Source organism: Phalacrocorax aristotelis, chromosome 6 (genome assembly GCF_949628215.1).
Source record: "Phalacrocorax aristotelis chromosome 6, bGulAri2.1, whole genome shotgun sequence".
NCBI classification, from domain to species: Eukaryota; Metazoa; Chordata; class Aves; order Suliformes; family Phalacrocoracidae; genus Phalacrocorax; species Phalacrocorax aristotelis.
This window is the reverse complement of record NC_134281.1, coordinates 62,806,166-62,832,225: the sequence shown is the minus strand read 5'-3', so window position 1 is coordinate 62,832,225 and position 26,060 is coordinate 62,806,166. Positions and strand designations below refer to the sequence as shown.

General features: G+C 40.6%; 1 protein-coding gene across 4 annotated transcripts in view; it reads right to left on the bottom strand.

Annotated features, from left to right (window-relative positions):
- Positions 1-1,162: 1,162 nt before the first annotated feature.
- The window catches only part of NTNG1 (netrin G1), a 157,092-nt gene continuing 132,194 nt past the window's right edge, over positions 1,163-26,060 (bottom strand). For all 4 annotated transcript variants that reach the window (XM_075098274.1, XM_075098271.1, XM_075098273.1 and 1 more), the window contains one exon: positions 1,163-2,383. In XM_075098274.1, coding sequence (XP_074954375.1) covers positions 2,157-2,383 — 227 coding nt within the window. In that variant the 3' untranslated portion in view covers positions 1,163-2,156. The remainder of the gene's footprint in view (positions 2,384-26,060) is intronic.

The following is a 26,060-nucleotide window of genomic DNA, read 5'->3' as shown; positions in this document are numbered from 1 at the left end:
ACAGACAAGCCCTGAATCTACCTTTGCCGTATCTTATTTAGCCCACTGAAAGAGCGTGGCGGTGTGAACAGCAAGCATTCTACACGAAGGGCCAAGTGACAGCCTGAACAAGCACCAGCTTGTTGCCTTCATCGTCATCATCTTCGCAGGATTCTGTTGGAGATGACGACCTTATTTGCCTACCCGTTTGGAGGCTGGGTACCGGCCTGCAAAACTGGCTTCCTCAGCAGAAAGAGCTTATCCAAGAAGGCAGCGCCCTAAATTCTGCTCTGCTCGCCATTTGGAAGAGGCAGTCAGGTAGAATTTATTTCTCTCAGGAATTTTCCTTTTGCTGATTAATTGTTTTCCATACTAGGCTATTATATTGGTAAAATATTTATAGTCATTATGATGAAAATTGCCAGGAAATGAATTCACACAGCCTCACTACCTTTTGATTTTATTTTTTTTTTCCCAGGACTTTGAACCACTGCTGTGGTTTTGGCTTGCCTCTCTATTCTTGCCATCCTTTTCTGTCACACTCAGTAATTGGCCTAATAAAAGGCAGAAACAAGAATTTATTACACCTTGGGCAATACTTGAAACAAACTTTATTTGCTAGAGCAGCACTTTTCATCTACTCGCTGCTGTATATTTTGACATTCCTTCTAAATATTAAATTTGACTTTATTAAAAGTTAAATCTTGGCTCTTTTTGTGATTGCTGCTGGTTTTGCAGTTTCTTAGGCAGCCGTATACATATATAAACATATAATTTTAATGAAGCTTTTGGAGAAACAATATAAGCTGTGGCTGTATCTGCTTCATTCCTGCTAGAATCCACAAAAATGTAGGAATTAAAGACTAGCTTCTGCAATACCTTGTAAATTAGTCTTGGAATAATATCTGTGATGAATTGAGAGAGCGAAGATGAGAACTATTCAACTTCTCCTACCTTTTTCAAGCTTGGGATTTGATGAAATCTTCCTGAAATGGTGCCCTTTACATTTAGAATTGTTTGCAAAAATAATGAGAGTAGTAAAAATAAAACCAGGTTGGATTGTTATGATGTAATTTCCCCTGTTGAACCTGTTTTTCTTCCACATGCCAGGTGGTGAAATGATCACTTTTTTTTTTTTTTGTATTCTGAAAAGGCCTTAAGAAATAGCCATACGTCATCCTGGAACTGTTTATGCAGGAATTTTTATTCTTTGAAATCTTCCAGTGTTAAAGCAACAAGAAAACATTTAGAATGTCCTTTGGTGGAATCTTATTACACTCGTTATATATGTAAACTGATATTCTTTGATGCCAGCACGTTGCCCATACAGAGAAATCTCTGCACAATTAAATGAAAGGAAAAAGAAAAGGACTAAATAAAAAGTAGTATCTTTCTCTTCTCTGATTAGAATTAAATTGTCTGGTAACACAAATAGGCAATAATACAAAAAATCTACATTGTACATTATTTCAAGAAAAATAACTTCATTTGAATACAAAAGGATAAATACACTTTTTTGTCCTATAGCCACTCTTGTACAGTAGGTGAACACCGCATCTTACTGATGCAGTGCTGCTAAGGTATACAAGGATATGACTGACTTGAGTTTTATTGGGGGGGCTGTTACACATGTGCATCACTAACATCAGACAAAGAAATCTTTCAACCAACAAGGGTTACAGAGCAACGTTCACTAAAGCACAGGTTGGGAAGGAGTCGGGGGCTGAAGCAGGCCAATATGGCAGCTTTTACAGATTTCCTTATACCCACAATGCACTGACAGCAAAGAATGCCTTTATTTGGTCGGTCCATACACCGGGCGGAGGTACAGTAGCGCACCATATAGGAGTAGCAAATGTTTCTTAAATCCTCTTCCCCTTCCGGGGGCTGCCAAAGCCGTTTCAGTCCTCTGTAAGCTTTGCAGCTCGCATTGATCTGACCGAACAGGCAGCCGCCAACTTGTCTCGAGTCAGAGGTGAACAGTCTTGACTCGGAGCCCTGTCCGTAACTGATTAATATGGCTTAGTTCAGTTAGGCCGTCTTAGTTTGTATGTGGTTGTTTTTCCTCTCTGTTTTCCTTTTTACGTTTCAGTAGCAAACGCTTGGATTTTGCTTTGTTTTCACATGGCACGTTCATTTGAAGCCGTCTGAATGCGATGCCATCAGCCGTACGGAGCCTAGCATATGCAAAGTCCTGTTGCTCCGAGCAGAGCAGTCAGCAGTAACAGCGGCCCCTGTGATAGTGCCCCCCGGCCGGAGTTCTGGCTGCAGCCTCCTGGATCCCTCTCACACTTCAGCTTCTCGCATAAAATGCCAGTGTAAGCTGGAGGGCACTGGCATCGCACGTTGTTGATGCACGTTCCTCCGTTCTGGCAATGCAGTAGCTCGTTGTCACATACGTTTGCTGCAAGATAGCGGGGGAGGGAGGGAAAGAAAAGCAGAATAAATATAAGTTCATCTACGGGACAAACTCTGCACTGAAACCAGACTTAAAACGCTACCCTTCCACCCCCCCACCCCCCACTCCCCGAGACATGTAAACAGGGGATGTGTTTCTTTAAACACTTCAAGGTTGAATATTTGATTTATTGGAAATTTTCTTATAATTTTTTTTTAGGCTGCAGTCTTGGAGAACCATATCATCCACTTCAGACCACTAACCATAATATTTGTTAACGAATTAATATGAATAATGAATAATAATGAAATAATATGAATATTAACGCCTGCCTTGTGCCAGTGTCTGCATCTTTACAGCTACTACTGAACAGGAGCTCTAGGTGGGTGTGCTATTATTTGACAGGGGCAACGTATCTAGGGTTTTTGGAAAGCATGAACAGTGTTTAAAAATGCAACATGGCTTTGCTGAAGTAAAAAGCTTCATATGAGAAGGCAGGGTTTTATAATCGAGAGCTGCATGTATTAATGATCTGAAAATATTATGCAAAAAAGAAAGGCAAGCACAGGCAGGAAGTTCAGCATGCTATTCAGTGGGGATTATAGGGTATATATACATATGGAAATAAAAGATAATGTTATTTCCATTATGGATCAAATAGTTCTTCTTAATTAGATTTGCTGCTTTGGTACAAGGGTAACCAGTGTCTTAAAACTACCTCAGTTAGATGTTGTGTCCTGATATAACAACTTCAGAAGTCAGATTTGACAAAAGAGTTAAGAGAAAATAATACAAGCAGAAGTTTTAGCGCTGCATAATATTACTGTATTTGAAAAATTTACAATTTTGCTTTGTATTACTTCATATCAGTTGAAATATTTCACTGGGTAGATCTGTAGAGATGTGAGGAACATACTACTAAAAAGTGTCAGTCTGTGTTTTATCCCAGATGACATCACTAGTAGAATATGTGCGAGGCCATTGCTCTGTCTTCCACAGGAGAGGCTGCCTTAGTAAAGACCTTGCACCTACTACCCAGGCAGACGATAACAGTAAATATTTTTGCTCAGAGAAATGGGGAAAAGATTATTTGGTTTAGAAGCAGACTCAACATTTTGTGCTGTTTATGCCTACCTTAGCCTGGAAATACCTAAATAATTCAGAATAGCAAAAATATTGTTATTTTTACTTTAAACATTGCTATATATTGCTACAAAAAAGTACTGTTTTATAAACCTTAATTTACTTATTTTTAAAATCAACCCAAATATTATGAGAACTAAAACTGAAACAGTCCAAATTCTTAAGTGATGCAATTCTACATAAATCTGTACCATTTTGTGCACCAGCAGCCTTGCTGGTAATCTTATCTGTCCTGGCTTGCTTTCAGAAAAATAATTTTCTCACTCTAGAAGGACACTCGGACAACGGCTTTCTTATGTTCATCCGAGTGGGCCAAATGATAATGCATGTGTTAGAAAGTCATAGATCCAACTGAGAGAGAACAGTCAAATAACTGTTTCAGTGATTCCTTTAGCAATCAAAAGTTGTTTCTGAGCGCTGTGGAGTTAACATTGTTGTCTAGTTTCTGAGTTGTAATGTCAACATTTGAATATTAAGGTACAACAAACAACACATTTTACTGAGGACAGCTGTACGCCTGAATTTGAATGTTCTATACACACTTTACAAGAAATGGTGTTTATATTATGTACAAGGAACAGTAAATCACCACCACATAAATATGATGAGATTAACAACCCAGAAAAATATGATAAGAGGTTGAAAAAATGAACTGTATTTTAAAAGTCAATATTTGAGTTACATCCTTAACTGAGGCTATGTATCTTTAAAGCTGACTTTATTATTCATATTGTATATATTTAGCCCTGTCAACAGGCAAACCCAACATGCTTTATCTGATGGCACAGCTACTGAATCTGCTTGTTCTAGTCTACTCATTGCTGGGATGCTTCCTACAGTTCAGGCAATGAAAATGGTGGAGTATCTGTCCCATCAATGCTGACCATTGTTTGCCTTGAATAATTGAGTGGCGTTCAACAGTTAATTAAATACCACTTCTTAAGCAGCAGATGAAATATTTCAGTTTGTGTTTGGCCCAAAATGTACAAGATAAGTGGCTGAAGCGGTGCTCTGCTCCGTGCTGGCTGTTCTGCCTGGCACACTGACGCAGGCTGCTCCAAATGCCCCTAATCATCGCTCTCCACGAAATTCCAGCTACAATATTGTAGACGTTGGTATTTAAATCAGACCATTTATTTCTCATTAGAAAGTTTTAAAAATGTACTTAGAGGAGGGATGGATCAAAAGCTTCTCCTTCATTATTCTTGCCTGCTTTTAAAAGTTTGCCCACAGAAACACGTTAAACAGGTAGATTTTAATGTTCTCAGCAAACTACTGCGTAGCTGAAAATTTTTGAGTTGTTCATCCTCTATTGTCACAGCTTTCTTTTCCATAGTTTTGTCGTTTTACCTCTTGCTCTTGCACACACACACACGTACACACACAGCTATGATGTAGCTCTAGCAATTGTGGTGGGGGTTAAACAAAACAATTCTGAAAATGTTTTGAAATCCCCCTTTTTCTTTTCTTTTTTTTTTTGCCAATTTTGTATTAATTTTATTCTGACCAACTCTAATACCGTTTCCACCTTCCTGAAAGCAGTGTCAGGATTACTTTTAAAACTTTAATATTAACTAATTATGTTTATTCAGTTTAGGAATTGGATTAGCTGTAGCTAACGAGCGTAGCACATCAGCAGCATAGAGAAGAGCACTTCTATGGGAATTTAAAATGAAATTTATGCCTTAAACAAAAGCGGTCGCCACGCCGTCAGGCCAAAGCAAGGCAAGTATGTTAACTGCTATGAGAATTAACACTGTTTCTAATGCTACCACAGCATTTTTCTAGACTCCGTGTTAGAACACATTTTGCTTCAGAAGAGGCTGCAGGCTTCGCTGGGGCAGGGACGTGAGCGGTGTGGAGCGGGGCAGGGAGGGCCAGGACGTTGCGGGCCCTCGCTCCGCGCTGAAGCCCAGGGGGAGCTGCTGCAGCTGGAGCTGGTGGGGCAGGTGGGACTGCTGGAGCCCCGGCACGGCCTGGCCCTCGGCATTCTCAGGGCCCCAGGCAGCAGGAGCGGCACGCCGGGCCGCACAGGCCTTTCCTGCCCGCCGTTCCCCTCCTGCCTTCCGCCGGCCGTGCCCTCACCACCTGCCGCTGCAAGCAGCGACGCGTCGCCCCCGCTGCCGAGCACTGCGGGACCAGCTCTGCCTCATCGCCATCGTTACAAGCAACGGTGATGAAAAATGAGTGTGAATTAATCTGAAAGGCACCAGGTATTGAGTTCTGATCAAGGAACGAAAACCAGAGAAGCGATGCGAGTAAAAGAACTAATTCGGAAGTAATCACACATGACCATTAAGACTGAACTAGCTGTGGGTTTGCTGGCAGATATTCGTTAATTAGAAGACAGAACATCGAACCGATCATTCAAGAAACAAAACAGAGATATCTGATTTGCTCTGGAGAGCTTTGCAGGCCTTTTTGGGGGATATTTCTGAGCGCAGCCTCCAGATCTGTGCTACTGTGGGCAGCAAAATAGTTAAAGTAAAATAAAGGAAACATTTTAATGTTATTTTGAATAAGTCATCAATTTAAAATCTAAGCTATGGTCTGTTTATGGGATCCTTCAAACACTATACAGAGGAGACAGAAAAAAGCCACATGTAAAAATGGATAGCTATCTGAAGCCCCCTCCACCCTCCAAACCAACAAACCCTGCCCTTAGTAAGACATATTATTTTTTTTTTAAATTTAAATGTAAACCACTTTTCCAAAGTTATAAATAGTAAAATATTGAAGCTTTTTTTTTTTTTAGGATTAACCCTCTGTGAATGATGATGAAAGATGCCTTCCCACAAGTCACAAAATATTCTTGATTTTTAATTCCAATGTTAGTACATTTGTAAATGGAATAAAAAAGGAAAACAAGGGGAAAGTAACCTAGGAATAACCAGCTCAAGCAGTTCAAGGGGTAAGTGATGTGGTGTTTCACAGAATATATTGGGTATTTAAAGACATGTATTTTGAGCCGCACAGTCGTCTGACAAATGCCTACTTTCCTCTTAAATGTTCAAAGCTGAATAATACACAAAAATTTCTGTGTCTGTCCAAAACTCAACTTCAGTACCTTTGCAGCTTCTTGAAAGAAAAGGGATAGACAACTGTGGCTGGTTTTAGTTCTGAATCAGCACCACAGACACAGCAGCACAAACGCAGCTCCTGCTCTCTTTGACCCGGAGGGCCACCTCAGGCACAGTGCCGTGCTCTTGGCTTATATGCCTTCTGTGTCTGGCCAGCTTCAGAGCACAGGCACAGGGCTATTGGGCTGCCTAGTGCTCCGGCAGAAAAACAATATCCTGTTGGGCTTAAACGTAATTTCCTTTAGCCTCCTGTCTTTCCAGAAGGCCACCCAGGAGGGGAGAAAAGACATTTTTTACCTTTCTTTGCCCTACCTTAATTTTTGTCCAGCCTGCCTACAGTAGCATCTAATTGAGGTGGGTCAGCCATATGCATGTAAGGACAGGCTACTGACTTAAAGAAAAGGAATGAGCATATTCAAAAGGACCTATTTTTTGATCTGGGATAGGTGGTGTTCACGTTCTGCATCAAAATTTGGGTTTAGTATGAAATTTTCATTGCTTGTGGAAACAGCATAAAGACCATTAATGATAAAGTCCCATAAAGGAAACTTTTTATTAGAGGTCCTGGCTTCTGTTCTTGAATTCTTAAGTCTTCAAGCAATGTTTTGTAGCGTCTATCCCATCACTATTTTACTTCAGCGTGCTCTTTTTGTGGTATCATTTGTTATAGCCTTCTCTCTCCCTCTTTTTAGAACCATCTCTTCACTTTTCTCCTTTTTGTCCCCCAGATCATGAGTATTATAGTCCCTGGGCAGGTTGGTGGGTTGACAGCTCTGGATATATTACACAATGTTTTGGTCTATTCTAAAGCACCAATGCAAGCTCTGACCCTACTTCTGCTGCAGTGACTTTTCCATACTGTTCGTCAGTAGTTTGTGTGGCTGGCGCTACTGAAATTAGGAGAATATTTTGACCTTGGATTCCACCCATTGTTCATAACCTCAAAAGCGTGTAGCTCTACTGGCTGAAGAAATTATTCTTGGCTGGTTTTGTCTCTAATGCGTCTGTTTCCTTCACACTTCGTATCTAGTAAAGAATGTTACTTGAATTTGTTTATGAGGAAGTTTTCAGCACACGTGCTAACAGAATATCCTGTCTTGGCACAGGTGAGTAAAAAACCAAGCATAGTGAAACCCATGTTTTCAGCGATGATGTTCATAGGTAGCTTCGATATATGCAGTGGTTGACTATATATAAACAGCTGTGACCAGCACATTGAAATGCCATGAAAAAATTAGGAGGTTCCAGCTCACTACATAAATAAGTTCAGTAAATTGAGGCCAAGCACAAGTGATTTCTTGTCAAACACAGAATTAGTTCCTAGGAATACTATAAAGATTCTGTAACTAACATGCATTATTCTCTAAAAATGTGATCGTTTAATCAATAAATGGTAAAAACAATCACAGAATATAAAAGAAATTGCAACAAATGCGGACGCTCATGTGTATGCCTAATAAGAATGCGGACATCTACACATACGTATAGCAAACACGCACCAGAAAACCTCTGTAGTCGTGAAGGTATTAGTAATATTTTTCCCACAATTTGTCAAATAGACATTAATGGAATTGGGGAATGCAAAACACTTAGTCTCATTCAAATGCAAAGGTTTAAAATTGCTTCCAGTTGTGTCAGAACATCAGTGACCACAATAAAATATTTTCAAATTGCCAGAGTTAGCAACAACAAATTATTTTCATTATTTGGAAACAATCCTAAAAATAAAATTAATAGTTGTTACATGTTAAAAATCTCTATGTGGAGCTCCACTGACTCATGAGATTTCACCCATATAAAGTATATATTAGGAATGAGGATATACGGGCATGGGGAAAACTTACAAGTAGTTGGGCTTCTTCTGAAAGGTTACAACTATTGCTGTTACAGTTAGCATTGCACATGACGAAACCTCCCATTCTTATAACTGAAGTAGCTTATTCATTTGAATAACCAGTGGCAAATAACTGACTTGGAGGTTTTGTCACTGAGACTTCTTCCCCTGCCTGTCTTCCAACTAGATCTGCTGTTAGATTATTATTAGAGTTTAATTTATTGTTACCAGTTACAATTACTGCCAAATCATTTTAAAATATTTTGCTACCACAAATGCATGTGTCAGCATTGATCAGACTTCTCCAGTGGTTTTAAACCACAGGCATACCCGATATGAAAAACTGCTATTGCTCTTTTAAACGAGATATTCGTAAAGATTTGGGTTTTCTGAAGTGACACTAATTCAACATTTGCTGTAGTGGGATCAGTAAAACTATCTTAGGCTACTGTCAGATCAAGACAAGGTAGATGCTTCGATAGCATGAAAAGCAAACTGGTTTGTGCTTATCTACCAAGGCACATTCTGAAGCTAAGACAAAATAAATCAGTGTAGACAAGTACAAGCCTAAAGCATATCTCACTGTGTCAAAATCACAGTTGTAAAATGACAAACATTAATACAAAGATCTCTGGTGCAAAGTTGAAACAATGCTGTGATTAATTTTATTGCCAAGGAAATACACAGTACAAGGAAATAAACGTTGACTAAGTGAGAGTGGTTTCTAAAAGCAGACATCTCCATCTTGACTTGTCTTAGAAATGCCTGTTAGAGGCACAATTGAAATGATACTGATTTTTTATCAAACCAGTTTTATTAAGTTATCAGGGAGTGAATGAATCGGTATGTAATGGAGGTACTGTGTTTGCAGAAAACTTCTGGTAGAATTTTTAGATTGTTTGCCTACATGTAATCTCTGTTCTTTCTGCACAACTCTCACTTCAAAGCTAAGCCAGTTCTAATCAAATTGCAGGAAAAGTCTTCAGAGTTTCTACAAGAAGATGCGGCTACTGTTCAGAGTTCTCCCCAGCACACAGCCACAGAATGGATGGTGACTCCTCCCTCCTCTAAAGAGGTACCAATTTATCCTGGCACCCACATGGGTCAGCTCAGTTGATTATGTTTGACTACTGAGCGCACGAAATCCCCTATGGAACAAATTTTATTTTAACCATGGTATAAGGGTAGCAGAGGTAGAAAGTTACTCCATTTTACAGGTTGTGTCTGTGCTTTCTCCTTTTCCATCTCTATTCTTACTCTAAAATCCTTGGATTTTAATTAATAAAAGATAACGAGAAGATATACATCAAATCTGTCAAAAGGACAAGGGGGAGAACTGCATTTTGGAACTGATATTCTTGCATGATAGAGAAGCCATAGTAGCTTTGGCAGAAGCAACACAAGATTGCTTGTTAAAATGGCTGAAAACAAATCCAGATTTAGTTACCTAAGAGTTATGGTTTCAGGAAATGATTGATTAGCCTTTCAGTTTTCTGATTTTAATGGTTCCAATTTTATACTTTGCCAAAAGAAGATGAGTCCCAAAGTGGGGGAAAAAATTCCCCATTCTTTTTATTGCTGTGCTTATGGAGGAGCACCAGTTAATTGTTATGACCCTTATTGTATTTTAGGGTAATCTCAGGAGAGCAATAAGCTACATCGTAGCTTTAGTTGCTCAAAAGGGACCACATACCCCTCTCATTCATATTCCACTTACAAAGCTGTAAGCTACAGTGCTGTTATTTCTATCTTCCTGGAGATAAATGAACATTCTCACATGATCTGTGTTCTCTTTCCTTACCCAGGACCAGAAGCAATTGAAACTACTGGCGTTTTTGTCTAGTGCCCACAGCAAGGTCAGGGTCTGGAAGTAACCACTATCAGTAAAAACTGGCTGAGCACAAAAACTCCTCAGATACAGAAGATGAAGTGTTCGGCAAAGGGTCCTGTGAACACTTGGAGGGTGGGATTCGGTTCCCTAAATACAAGCAGCTACTGCCATCAGAGGAGCCAGAGGGTATTCCAGACATTTACCCGGGGCTGGGAGGTATGTCATATGTCCCACGAGTGAGGCAGGCTGGGGGAGCGGTGGCAGGGGGCCCGCTGGGTGACGCTGCCTAGCTGGGGTAGGTGCTGGGCCACGGGCGGGCTGGCTCCACGCTGCGCAGAATCTCCCAGGAGATGAACATTCAGAGTTGATGCGAACATTAGTCACAGCGCAAAGGTAAAGGTAAAACATTTATGTGGTTCCTACAAAGCATACGAAATGTGAGGGATTTTTTTTTTTTTGTTAAAGCACAATGCTGGGAATCAGGAGATCTTCCTTCTGAATCTACATTGACTTATTGCTTTGAATGTGGATGAAGTGCTTCAGGGCGCTTTTGTGGAGCTAGCTCTAGAATGGGGACAGAAACACTGCCCCACAGGTCTCCCAAAGCTCTCAGAGCAAGAGTTGTTATTGCCAGGGAACGATGGAGAAGCTGATGCCAAGGAAAGACAAATGATTTGCCTGTGCTAACAAAAGAAGGGAATGAATTCCAGGTCTATTTACTAGATTGCATTGTTTATTAGATAAATGCAACAGCAGAGATGATTGCTCTTTCCAAGGGAGTTTGGAGACTCTCAGCTATAAAAGGGCTTATAAACTATGAAGTTTAAAAAAGGAATATGAAGTCTTGTCCACTTAAGTGTCATATGCAATTGCATAAGATGTTTAAATGGTCTGACAATCGGAAACGCTGATGTCATGTATGCACCTCCTCCCAGTCTCACCAGTGGGAACTTTAGCAGCTTCATATTCATGTATCAGGAACATGGTAAAGATTTGCCGATGTTTTGTATCCCCTCTGCTTTAGCTTGGCCTTTAAAAATATTATCTGATATTATTTATTTTTAATTATTACAGTAAAATTAAAAAATGACACTCAAAGGGCATATTCTTATATCATAATTCCTTCCTCAGATATACTGGATCACAATACGCCGTCCTGTAAGTGGGGTTTTAATTGGTGTAATGCTTTACCTCCCTACTCTTTTCATCAGAATATCCATAAGATGACTCAGCTGGCACGCCGCACTCAGCAAAAATAAGAACTAATAAATTAATGTATCAAATAATTAAACCTACTAGCTGCTTCACAACAGTTTTCATCAACAATATTTATTGCTACACACAGAGTTGCTCTAGGTATCATTGGGCGTTTATCTTCATGACAGAGCCGCCATTAGATGGGAAAACACAGACAGGAGACGCTTGCTTTCCAACACAATCTTCTTCAGGCACGCTGGTTTTTCTGCAATGTGCTAAGCAGCTGTAACAACGCGACAGACTTAGCCCGTGTTTCAGCTGAAAACACTTTAAAAATTGACTTATGGTATCACATCATTCAGCAAAAATGTCCCAAACACGAAATAGCTGTCTTTGTTTATCTAATTATATTGCCTCTTAATAAAATTTCAGTCTCTGATTCCTTATTTGTCTTCTCAAAAGCGAGGGTTTGATAAGCACGCAGTTAGAATTCATAATTCCATATTGCTCACTGACCGACACAGATGAGGACTGCATACAGGCAACCTACGTATTTTTCAGAATATTATTTTGCAGGCCTCTACTAACAAGCTATCGCGATAGTAACGGGATTGCATTGATCTCATCTTAGTGACTCTATACTTCTGCTACAACATAGAAAACAGCTGAATAACAGCAGACCTGGCTTAGGCTTAGAAAGAGAGCATGCAGCGTGTGTGTTCCGGTTCACGGCTGAAAAGTTCTTTCGACTCGCATACGAACTAAAGCTAAAGCCTCCGAGCATGGATGTTGATACCGCTTACTGTGACAAAATGCTAAGATAATTCAGGATATTAAAAAGTCCAGAGTTAGAAGACTCTTATGAGTGAGAACTGTTTCCCTCTGTGCTTTCTATCATTCGTGCATTACTTTTGACATGCTGATTAACATACTTACAGTTCTGTTTATCAATCCTGATGCACAAAGGTGTTAAAATTTAATTATTAGTGAAGACCGAAATACCCTGAGATCCTCAAGGAATAGATAACCGCAAAATATGATTTCACTTCAAAGTACTCGCTTATTTTATTTAAAATTATTCTCTCCAACTTTTAGATTGCCAGGTCATGCCAGAGTTGAAAAATAGCAAAGATATCTCCATTAATCTAGACAAAATAAATTCCTCTATAATCAGTGTATTATATATTTCTAAAGATATACGGTATCAATATCCTTATATTTCACGATGAAAAGAACTAATTGTGATACTCAGGCTTCCACTGAGGCCCCTAAGACCGAGAAGCCAAGGCCTTGGCCATTTCCTCATGCTCCGGAGAAGCTGCGCATGTAACGACGTTACAGACTCATTCACTCACCGTCGGTTTGGAGAAGGAAGGGTCACACAACAGGTGCTCTATTTTTATGAAAATGCACTTCTAGAACAAGGCACATTCTTTTAAAACATAATGTGTGAGTGTATTTTAAAATGTAATGTCTGAATATATTTCTTTGTAGAACTCTCGGAGGAAATAGAAACAGATTTCTGCTAAACAGGATTTGGATGACAAAGCTGTATTTCCTGGCAAGTTTCTCTCTGGTTCCAGTCCTGTCCTCTCCCCCAGCCACCCCCCATGCATACCCCCACCTTACATAACCCGAACCCCCACGCCTCCTGTCACATGCCTTTCCTTCTCCTTCGGCAGCCTTGGCCGCGGTGGCGATGGGAATCTGAATTCCCCAATCACAGCTCCTCCAGAACTGTGTATTCCTTTACATTGCCTCCTACGGTGGGAAGCGGTGCCTGCTGCGTGCCTCTGTGGCGTGAGTGCTGGCTGATGGCTGCACGTGATGCTGGAGGACAAGAGAAAGCTGTAATGCCAGGTAGGATGGCTTTTTGTAGGACTGGTCTATGCCTGGACCCTTGTGAGAGGTCAAACGCTGCGGCTAAACACCAAGCCTCTTCCTGCTCCGTGAAGCCACGTGGCAAGCTCGGCTAGCCAGGATGTCAGGGCAGCCTCCACCCAGACATGCCACCTTGGGCAGCGGAGACTCCAGCACGGTTTATGCTCAGGTTTGAAACACAGGCCTGGAGAAGTGAGAGCGTGCGAGGAGTGTGAAACGCAAAGGCTTTACGCTGCCTTTGTGAGACGGCATTTCTCGAGTGGTAACATGCAGCTCTGAGTGGGATGATGGTTTTCTGAAGCAAGGAAGCTACAGAATGAGTAGCTGTTAGGCTAAAAGAGAATGATGAGTGCTGAAGGGAAGTGGTTGGAAGTGGAACAGAGGGGTTTGGGCCAAAGCCAGGACGGGTGGGAGGAGGTGAGGGAGGTGCTCAACACATCTTGGCTGGCTCAGTGTTTTGTATTTGCTAAACAGTCAAGGTCTTCTAATGGTGCAGAGCAGCGTGGGCTGCGGCGTCATTGCTAAGTTGTCACGTTGCCACTGAATAAAAGAGAAGCTATAACTGCAGTACACTTCTCTAAGCATCTTTGCAGTTGTGTTTTAAATTGGTGATGGTTTTGCATGTACCAGCAAAGCTCTCGGGTCATTGCAGAAAAAAATATAGCAGTATATGGCTTTATTTTGATAGGTGGTGTAAATCTTGACCCAAATTTTCAAACCTTTTCAAAGTTATGCCGTGTACATGCAGCCTTTCGTGTTTCCTTCCCAGTTCTGTACCAAATGGCATGCGTTCATATGTAAGCTGAGGCATTTCAAAACATCTGGCTTGATTTTTGAGACATTTCTGTTTTAATACACTCCTGTAATCTGTCTGTAAAGATATGTGGAACAGGATGTTTTTTCTGAGAACTGAAGCCTTGCAGAGAGCTGCACTTTGCTGCATAGTGTCAACATAATGGGGCTGATTTAAGGATGCTGTTTGCCCTCGGTATGATTTTCCTTGCACTAGCAGCCCCAGTTTAGATCGCATTGTGGGATTCTCCTGTTCTCGAAATCAGTGGGAAGTAAGCCAGGTTTTTGAACCTTGTGAGAATAACTTGTTCTCCTTGGACCCTAGTCAGTGCTTATTGCCTCACTATCAAAATGCAGCTTCAGCTCTTTAGAGAAAGAGCTACCTGTGGTGAAACGCTCTTTACTCTCCTTGGAAATGAAATCCTAAACTCTTCAAAGTAAGAATCGTATTTCAAGGATCTTCTGGCTTGAAAGGGAAGTTCATTTCCCGTTTAAAGTATGTGTAACATTCAGAGCTCAGAGATGCGGCGGCATTAACAGAACATCTCATTAACAGAACACCCTGCTGGATTGTCTCCTGTAGACAGCTATGGCTATACTGAGAATGCTGGGGGCTTCTGTCCCGCCAGCTCCCGTCAGTGTGTGCAGGGACTGGGAAGCGTGTGTGGATAACAAAGCTGGGAGCTCTTTCGTTTGTAGTGTATCACTGATCTACAGCTGCTCGGTGCTATTTCTTAAGGCTAACCTAAATAATTCTTCAAGGGAGAATTCCTCCTCCAAAGACATTATGGCTGAGCCCCTGATAACCTAGCAGTTTTGAAGCACAAGATTCTTGGGTCCATTGGAGAAGCCTTCAGATCAGGCAGGAAATCGAGTAAGAACAGGGGCTAGCACACGGGTGTCAGAGAAAGATAAAGGTGTCTTCGGCTGCTCAGATATGCTCAATATACGGCTCGGCCACTGGCTCCACAAGCTGGAGCAATATTTTGGTTTATCCACAGACAGATTTTGTTATGCCTTATTCTCTGTACATCTGGAAGATACACAGGGTTTCATAAATGCCTGAAAAGCGTGAAAGATTTGGAAAGTTACTTCACTCAGTCTCTAGAAAGGGAATGAAGTGTCTAAACTGATCTGCAAACAGAAGTACAAATCAAATAGTTGTCTCTAGATTCAGCCAGTGGCATCAGTGCAATTGTTATTGCGTGGTTTTCCACTTCCATCTGAACAAATCGACAGATAGTCATTGGAAAGAAAAAAATAGCATATAAAGAAGTACTTGTCCAAGCTGTAGTTATAAAAATACAAAATAGTTTGGGGCATAATGCTTTAATCATTGTAGACCCCAGCTGTATATTGAAATCAGTGTTGTTAATGAACACGGTCTCTTTAATGTGATTATTTCAAGTTGATTTCAGTTATAAGTATCATCTGTAGACATTAATTACAACAACTGAACTACGATCAAACTCTCCTTCCTCTTCTTTGTGGAAATCTTTAAACTTCCAGCACTGTCACATCTTTCTCTTCTCACCTGATGATTATAGGTGAGAGTTTTATTAACAATTTAATTATTCTCTTTAGAGGCCAAGATAATTGTAATAGGTTTCTCTTGGCTTCCATTGAAAGTCTCTTTGAATGATTTTGCCATTGACTGCAGTCCAATGGGAGAGAGCAGTTCATAATCAACAAAATACCTCAAAATTGTGCAGGGATGAAAGAAATGGCAAGAACAATACCGTTAGTATTTTACAGAACATCATGGCACTTTTTATGGGTTATCAGTCCCCTCCAAATGTATATTGGCTGAATCCTGCAAAGCTGTATTCACTTTCAGAGTTGTTATTCATACGAATAGCTTGACTAGAATTTGCACTGTAAAGGGTTGTAGTCAAAGATCTGACAAAAAGCTGAACTGACATCTATATGATCAAGTTTTTGTTCCCGATTTTATCATATCCGTGTTCCTTGTCAAAATATTTACTTGCATGCTTAACTTCAAGATGAATTTGAAGTTACTGGAAGGGTTACTACATGCCTCAGGGGTGTGGATCTAGGGGAAGAGGAGATGATCGTGTAAGCACTTACCAGAAAGAAATGCACGGAGGAGCTAAAGGGGCAGAATGCTTGCACATGATTTGGTGAGCTGGTCGTACTAGAGATGCAGAGTGATGTGAGTATCAAAGAAAAAGACTACTGCTTGAAAGAATTTTTATAAAAATTGCATTGTTAGCAGCAGAGTAAAAGAAAACTGTATAAAGAAATACATTTACAAACAGTGAAGAAAAACGTTGAAATTATGACAAAATGAAGGAAAAAATGAAAAGAGTACAGACTCTCAGGATTTAGCTCTAGTCACATGCTGAAGTACCAAGGAAGGCCAGTAATAAAAATTAGTAATTTTTTTTTTTTAAATATATCAGAAGCAGAAGCTTACTCGGCAGTCTCTAGGGCAAACGAATAGTGTACAAGGTAGGGAGGGGCAAAATCTATGAAGTCTTAACTACGGAAGAGCTTTAGGAGGTTACCAGGCTACAGCCCATGTTGATGGGGTGGTGCTCTGGACATGTGTCTCAAAGTTTACACAAACCATTCTTAAAAAATGGATGACAGTCTGTTGCATCAGATCTCCAGAACCAAATAATCTTGATGCAAGAATTTTGAAAAAAAAGCAGAAACAAATTTCTGACTGTTACCTGTGATTTTACGCTTGATTAGCTATAAGAAGGGACTATGGCAGATGTGATTTTTATAAATTGCTCCCAGGGGATTGAGAGGAACTAAAGACTAGCAAATAAAACTTCTGCAGCAAGCAAGCTGATGGAAATCGTAATGGAAGAATAGAATTAGCAGATAGGTGAATGAGCGTGATGAGCACAGAAGAGTGAACTTTTTGCAGAGGGAAATAAGGGTGTACAAACCCAGTAGGTGATTTTTTAAGGAATCGGTAAGCATATGGATGCAAAGGATCGTGTTGAGAATGTATCTGACTCTCCAAAAAGTATTTCACAAGATCCCTCAGCTGTGTTTTTCAAAGAAATTAATAAGAGACAGGCTTGTTGGTTTTGGTTTCTTTTTCCCCACACGGAATAATCATTTGTTGTTTCTTCCTTCCCCCCCGTCCACCCATGGAATAATCATGGATTGAATAATAGGAAACAGGGTAAGAATAAGTGTCAGAGACTGCTACTCAGTCCTGTAAGAACTGTGCCAGGGCTTACACATGCCGAACTGTGCTAGAAAAGTGAGTGAAGAGTAATGTAATGAAGTTTGCTCATATTGCAAAATATTGTGGCTGTAAAGACCTTCAGAAGAACATCTAAGGTGCTGGGTGACAGCATACCAAAATGGTTGGTGCACGTCAGTGTTCAAGGGTAATGCACCCCTATGGATACTTGGCTTTTACCATTTAGAAAAGGAACCTTCAGAGTTGTTTATTGAAAATGTTGACTTAATGCTCTTCATCACTCAAAAAGGCAAATAGATTCTTGAAATTTTTAGGATAGGAAAAAACCAATGAAAGGGAAAGCACCACAATGTCACCGTACAACCTCATGATGCGCCCATCTCTTGAACGCTGCATGAAGTCCTGCATACTAAAAAGGTATATAGTACTACTAAAAAAGGTAGAATGAAGAGCAATCATAGATATAAGCAGTTCCTGTAAAAGGAGAGATTAAACAGATTAGGTTTCTTCAGCATAAGAAAGGGAAGATAGATTGAAGAAAAACAGAATATACATCTATAAAATCACAACTGTTATGGAAAAGGTGACTTGGAAATGATTATTCATTTATTCTCATCATCTCTTCCTTGCAAGAACCAGGAAGTACAAAATGAAATTGTCAGCCAGCCAGTTAAAACAAACAAATAAGTATTATTATTACACTTTGCATAATCATGAACTTGTGCCCAGGATATTTTGATAACAAAAGTATGAAGGTCTTAAGAAGTAATTAGGCAAATGAGCGGATGCCTTTCAGCTCACTGAGGCCAACTACACGTTAAGATACCGGTGAACTCTTTGGCTAAGAAAATCCGTAAGCTGTAGCTTCCTAGAGTTTGGATGCGTATGCTGAAAGGAATACCACTTGGGCCCACTACTGCCAAGTAGAGGCCACTGCGATAAACTGACCCCTGGTCTAACTCGGTACGGGCTTTCTGATTTTCTGCTCTAAGGTGTTCTACTGTCTATACGCATGCAAGCATGAAGCTAAACATGTGACTCTCAGGAGTAAAGGTTTTGAAGACCAGCTCTAAACTGGGCTGGGTAAAATGGTCAGAAGCCAGTAGGGTGAAGTGGGCATCAGGAAATGTAAAAAGGCGCTTCTGATGAGTCTTTTAGTTGCGAGCTCAGATCTTGAAAGGTCTTGATTAGTTTCAGAAATTCATTGCTGAAGTACTCAACCTATTGATACTAAAGAAGAACTCCTTTAGTTCAACTACATTTCTTAAAAACCTTCAGTATGAGATGATATTTTTTTTCACCTCTATAGATTATTCATAACAAATACTGTCAAAGAGTAAAGACATATAAAATCTCTTGGGAAGTGCCTCAAATAGTTGTAGTATGTAATTAAAAAGCCTTGAGTTCATTAGCTATTAGATACCACAATAGTCAGCTCTGTAGAAACACAAACCTGAAGTTAGAAATGCTGATTACTTCAGGATTACGTCCTTTCAGTATGTTCCAATTCAGGGCAGAAACATCCCTTAGCATCAGGTGTGCCCCTGTGCCTAGAATAACTCTGAAATCCATTAAAGGTGGACGCTATTCTTTTAAAAATAAAATTTTCAGGTAGACTGAATCTTGGTATACCTACTTCCATTTATTAATGCATGATATTAAAAGGCTTTTTTTTTTTTACGTGTAGTAACACTGGGGGAGCTTAGCCTCTCTTAGGGGAGGTGGTCAGCACCTTGCAAGTTAAAACCTATCAACCCCTTCTAAGCTAATCTTTGGTTTTCGTATCGCCATCATTGTGAACGGTGACTTGTATTGGCACGTGGGTAAAGGCAACTAAACCAGTAACTACTGAAGTCTTAGCACCCAGCGTGTGCAGGTGTCCGCAGTGCCACCAGCTGCATCAACGGCAACACGGGAGGCGCTGACTATCTTTAATTGCCTCAGGTCAGTGGTTTTAATCTGCAGCCGAGTAGGGTGGGGCATGCTTTACTTGCTCCTAAATGATCCTTTAAAGGCCCCTTCATAAAAACGTCCCGCCTGGGCGTGTCTGTGGCACTGCTGATCTCTTTATTTCTGTCCTTGTAAAAAGGCAGCGAACAGGCAAATTACAGTGAAGTTACAGCCACTGAGCAGGCTTGAAAGGAATGCGCGGCAGATTTTTCACAGGGAAAGCAGTCCTGCTCATCACTGCTCAAATGAACATTTAATAATTCATAACAACTAACTGAGTTATGTTTCCCCTTCAATACGTTTCCGAACGTGAACAGATTAAATGGTGATTGCTATCAAGCTTTATGTTCTATTTCATGTACCTAATAAAAGTTTATCCGGTGGAGCTTACTTTGTATCTTTTTGATCTATTCCTAACCGGCTGCAATATACTGTATTAAAATATTTATCATTGTGCTATCAAGTATTAACTATTTTAAAATCATCTGACTAAAGAAAACAAATAATGTTACTTGTTAAACTTTTCATAAATTTCCTAATATTTAGTTGTTCAGAACTCTCCCATGATACAGCACTAAAAATACCACAGACTCAGAAACTGTTGTCACTCTTGTTAAGTTGGGCTCTTTCGAAATGCGCTCTGCTCGCGCCCGTCGCCGCTGTTCCAAAAGGCTCCGCGTGCAGAATCTTTTTGCCATCTGTAAAAGGTTATGGCTCTGCATCAGCACACGAGGATCTTAGAGAGTTGCTTGTTTTTCTGTAGGATAGTGGGTTTTTTAAAACTATTATTGGGAGCATACGGAAGTCGTCTTTTGTAATGAAAAAGTTTTTAGGAGGTTTCCCTAATTTTCCACCTGCTCATCCGTTTGAAATGATGTGGCTTTGTCTAGTAAAAATACCGGCGACTTGCAACGGTGTAACGGTGGGAAGAGGAGAACCCTGACGCCCCAGCTGTGCTCAGCTGCTGGGCAGCCCAGTCCAGCCCAGCTGCTGCCTGCCAGGGCTGCGGCAATCCCCAGCTCAGCGGGTCACGTTCTCCCGGGGTGCTCCTGCTTGCTCAACCCGTTGCTGATTCACATCACAGAACTAATATAGCAGAAAACTATTCTTTTTTGGTTAGTGTCCTGCTGAGTTAGATCTGAAATGGTTCAATGAAAGGTCAAACGAGTGCCTGAGAGATTGCTAGGGGTGCGGGACTAAATAGCTGGGAATTGGGAGAAGAGGGATTGCAGAGCTTGCAATTAGAGCGGTTTAGACAGCCATGGAATAGCAGCTTTGAAGCTGACACCTGGGCAAGATCGAGAGGAGAACAACCTCTTTGCTCCAATCCAATCCTTCACCTTGCGGGGAAAAATTGTTCTATTAAATGTCAGGTGTACAAATGTTGCTACAGAACCATTTCTTTTCACTTTGGAGCAAGTAAGTCTGATGGCCAGGTTATCAGAGTAAATCCCCTGAAGTGAAGAGTCGCAGTCTGTCAAGAGCCTGGTGCCTCTTAATGAGGCGTTAACTATGCTAACTAGCCCCCTTTTCTATGCCTCATTCTCTGGTTGATTTATGACCTGTTGTTTTCTGCTGCTTCCCCCCTACAGGCGGTACCTAATTCACAATCCCCATCCTGTTCACAGAAGCCGTCCTTCCAGCACAGCAACGCTGAGAGAATGTCCTGGAGTTCTCGCCAATGCCCCTCTATTCCACTCCTTCTGCAGGTTCTTCCATTTCCAAAATATTCCACACGCTTTGTAGGCAGCACTACGAAAAGCAGCTTAAGGCTTGACCCCCCAACCTAGGCATGCTACAGTAACTACGTGGATCTGTATAATAACTATATCCAGAGAGCATCCTATGTTTTCATCTCCTCTGTGCTCTCCATAGAGGAAAGATGCTGCACTTATTCATTGTTGTTAAATATAGTGTATGTGTTATGACATGTTTATCCTGACTAAAATATCCTCTCCCCAGAGAGGTACCAACCTTCTTTTTCTCCTTCAAATCCAGTTTCTCATTAAAAAAATAATACCATTCCATGATATTCATAATTTGGAGAACAATTTTCTACGTATCCCTCTAGCTGTATGGCTATTCTGTGGGTCATGCATTTTGGAATGAATGCATCAATAGCACCTTTGTGTTGTCTTTTCTCAGGTCTAGAAGACCCAGGATGTCAGTACGGCACTACGTGTAAGTTGTCAGCACGCTTCCCCTGAGGTGAGCAGAATCGGTGTTTTGCATCATCTGAGAATCAGGCCCGATAGTGCTGTAATTGTGTTTGTGATCTTGCCTCGCTTGTCCTACAGCTGTAAGGTGAACTTTGCCCTGAGTTGCAGCAGTGGCATTCTGAACTGATGGAAGAATTAATCTGGATTTAAATTTGGAGCCATTTGAAGCAGAGTCTGTTCCTCTTACATCCAAACCCCTATACGCACACGATTTCTTTAGTCTGCATAACAATCACGCAACAGAGGTGTTGTGAAATCAGTGCTTAATGTATGAAGACCAGGGGCAGATGGTTCTTTGGGGACAGCAACGGTCAGCCCTGTCAGTGCTCGATCCTTTTCAGTAAATTCTGTCTACATTTTACTTCCCTCCAGCTCCAAGCGCGGCGGTGCGCTTACCAGCGCCGGCCCTGGCACCAAAACACACCAGACTGCAAGAACACACAGCGCCCGCGCAGAGGGGAAATCCCGCCGTGTCCTGACCCGCTACACGCATTTAAACCGCGTCTGGTAAAAAGATGTAACAAGATACAGCTGGTTTGTCTGTGGCTCCCCACAGGCAGTTGCAAAGGTGAACTGGAAGGCAGGGCATCCCAGTTCTGAACTCCTATTTCTTTTAACAAAGCATAGTTCCCCCGGCACAAGTTCAATGTGTGGTATTGAAGGACTCACAGGATACGTCTGGGTACAGACATGTATAAAAGATCGCTAGCCTTCAGTGGGGAAGATTATCACATCTATGTATTTAATCTGTCTAGAAAGAAGTGGGTGATGTATTTTTTCAAGAAAGACTTTTTTTTTTTTTTAAGAAATGGATGGTAACGTAGCTTTTCTTGCTGAATTGTAAACACAAACACAAACTTCCAAAAGCAAATGTTAATATAAGTTCCAGGGTTACAGTTTCAGGTTTCATTTTTCTTTGGCAATTCAATCTACATGCTGATTTTGATCAAACGCCTCAGCTTCTAACATTTGTAACACATGACAAAATGCACACAAAAAAGCTTATATTTAAATAATCGTATAATAAGTTGAATGCACACTGTGACAGAATATGAATTATCTAACAGGCTGCAGAGTAATACAAGGTCAGTCTGGAAGACAGATACAAGCACTGAGCACAGTTTGAGCATTGAAGATAAGAGTGTAATCCTTTGCCTGCTTTAATAAAAACTATTTAAAATGAACGAAAAAGGGTAAAATAAAATAAACTATTCAGAGCTTGATGTAAGGCATCTGGCTGAAAACTCATTCGCTAATTGTTTAAGACTTACACCATTGAACCAAGATGGTTTGAAACAGTGATTCACAATAAATAATGCACTGAATTTAACTTGGGTCCAAGCTGCCATTGGTAACTCTTGCACTCGCTCTAGGCCCATGTGGGGCTGCAGGTTCAACATCGTTCTTTGGTTATTGGCTACATGGAAGGAGATAGTGAATAACATTAATCATTGGACCTTCCCTCACCTCCTCCCCCATGGGGTGACCGTGTCTAATGAAAATTCAAGCTGTGCTGGTAACCTGGAATTGGCAAAAGCATCACTTTTTCTTTGCCTGACTGGATAAATATGCAGTGGGTTTTGGAATCAATTCTTGTGTGTGGGAAATTAAAAGGTGTTATTTTTAAATGATCCTGTATGTAAGCAACAGAGTTCAGTCTCCTGAAATGCCACGGCCAGGAAAATGCAGAAGATGCAAGACTATGAGCTGTACACTGAGAAAATCAAATGAATGCTCCTGCTTAATCTTATGCCTTCATCCCTTTTTTTTTTTTTAAACTCAGGCACTTCTTTTGTGTGCACACATTTCTACCTTTTGTTACAGGTTCCTCTTATCACAAAGCACTACGCTGAGTTTAAGACTGGCCCAAACCAGCTGTAGTTCCTGGTAAATTACTTGCCAGGCTTGGAGCTTTTTTTTCTGTTTTTATATTAATTTTTAAAGGAAATAGTTTAATTTCTATAGAGAATGAAATATAGCTATATATTTTCTCATGTTTCTGGAATGCTAAAAGGGTATCAGGACCAGCCTGTTCTGCTCTTAATTCGTTCCTTGTGCCCTGATCTCAGTACGCACGCTGGTGAGCACAGCAGTGTTGGTACCCGGGCGGGCGGCGGCGAGGCAAAGCCCAGCAGCCTCCCTGCATGCACAGCGCCTGCGGCACGAATGGTGCTGGGGGGGCTCAGAAGCAGCGCGAGGCACAGTCACGCCTATCATGCCGCTTTTCTGAGGGCAGCAAACCTGGCTGAACCAACCGGGCGCTGCTGACCGCTGTGCCCGTGCAGTACGCGCCCTGGATTCGATAGGGTAACAGCTGTTACCACGGTGCTTGTTATCTGGGAGGCAAAGTCTAAAATTGCGCCTGGCCTCTGTGGGCACAGAGACGCGGGTGATGAGCGCTCTGCCTAGGTGCTCGAAGGTTTTAGGTGAAACCGGTAAGAGCGAGGTAACTAAATGAACACTTCCGAGGGTAATCACTTCTGTGTTTTTGCCCATGTGTGGTATAAGGTAGACTATGAACAGTAATTTATCAAATGATATATTGGGAGGCTTAGGAAATATCACATGAGTTCAGCCTTGGTTTTTCCCCAAAAGGATTACTAATATATGAAGCTAAGCCCCTCCATTTACTAATACAGTCATACAAGCAATTAAACTGGCTTCGGTATAGATTTAACTTATTTATAGGTCAAGCTCTGGTTGCCCTAGGTCAATGATTTTTAGCAACAGTGCTCCATAAGAATAGATTTTCTTAATAATGCCAATAGCCTCTGTATAACAAAAAGTAAACAAACACAAACTAGTCTGCTGAGTGTGTGTGTCCATCTTTGCACAGATACATTTCTGTACAACACAAGCTCAGGAAACAGATGAAAACCACACGCTACATGTCCAGACAAATAATCTTTTTAAGCTTTGCTCAAATTGCCACACTACAGAATTAAATGAATCGGAATTCTGTTCCTCCATGAAAAGACTTGAAATGAGATTTAAATCAGTGTGTGCTTGGTAAAACACGGCAATTTGATGTCTGTGCTATAAAACTGATAGCCGCATCTAGTTGTTTTTCTTCTGAATTTGATTAGATAATTTGGTCTAACTTGGAGAGTATCTAACAGTTACACAATCAGACTGAGATTTGTTCAGAAAATTCCCTCACAACACTGTGAGGGAAACTTAATTAGTTTTGTCAGTAAATATAGAGGCACTAGCTTGCATTTCCAGAAACTGTCTAAAGCTTTTACAAATACTCTGATTCAGCTAAAATCAGGCTATTTATATGTTGGGCTCAAAAAAATCCTCATTAAAAGAACATTATTGGGGTTATAATGCCCAAACCTGAAAAGACAGGAAATACTGCATTTAATAAGCAGTTGGTTTGACAAGCTGGTATATATATAGTATTATGTTAATTATATGACTGTAAAATTTGCTCCACAGACCTCCAGACCTGTTTAATATCTCAGCTACTTAATATCTTTTTTAGACTCACTGTGTGGACATGGTGTTTACTGTACTTTATTCAAATGCTAATGCAGAGAATAATTTTTTATTTCTTCCCCCCCCCGTGGTTCCTGCCGCTACAATATCTCAATACTTCACAGTTCTAATGCTTATTTTGCCCAGTACCTAGGGTGAGGTGACAACCTCCTCCTACATCAGGGGTGCAAGGCAGAGGGAGATCCTATGATTTCTGAGTGCCTTTTTTTCTTTAATACCTAGAATCTGATTTTTCAAGATATTAATAATAGAGAACTCTGAGATTTGAAACATTACTTTGCCCACTTTCTGCTGCAACTGTAGGTGCTCAATAGTTTTGTGAGTCAAAACTCAAGTGCAAGCATCCAGAAAATGAGAATACAGTTAACAACTACATGTGAAAAGTATGGTTTAAATAACCTGCTAAATATAAACAGGAGCTTTCTGACAGAAGCTGAGAAAGTCCGGTTTTCTTGGGTGACATTTAATTGCGTTGCCCATGCGAACTTCCTTTCTCTTCACGTACTAGCTTTAATGCTAATTGGTTGATTATCACAGTCTTTCCTGAAATTCTTTATTTATTGGTTTTCTTTCCAGACCTGTTTGCTGAATTGTCACAAGCTCAGATTTTCTACTTCAGAGGTACCCATCACTTGGAGAGGCAGTGGTGATCTCTAGCTTCATTGTTGTGGTGCGTTTTGGTGTTTTGTTTTTTTTAATTTATAAGATTTGCATTTGGCTTAGAGTATTTAGAGCATTTGTGTGGCTATATGTCCAATTTTACACTATTTGGCTAATTGGTGTCAGTAATTACATTCTCTCTTGTGTTTCTCACGCTTAAAAATCAAAAGCAAGGTCTTGTAGAAATCTCTTTAATGTGTGTGTGTAATAATGCAGAGAGGCAGGGAGAAAAGGTGACAGAAAAGCATGAGAGGACTCTCCAGAGTTTCTGGTAGTAGAGGATCAAAGCAGTTATAAGGAATAAATCTTAAGAATTTACTACAAAAGAAATTTGCAATAAAAGTCTAATCCTGTATATACCGACGTGGTATTTCCACTCACTTGTTTACAAGGCCTGTTAACCGGAGG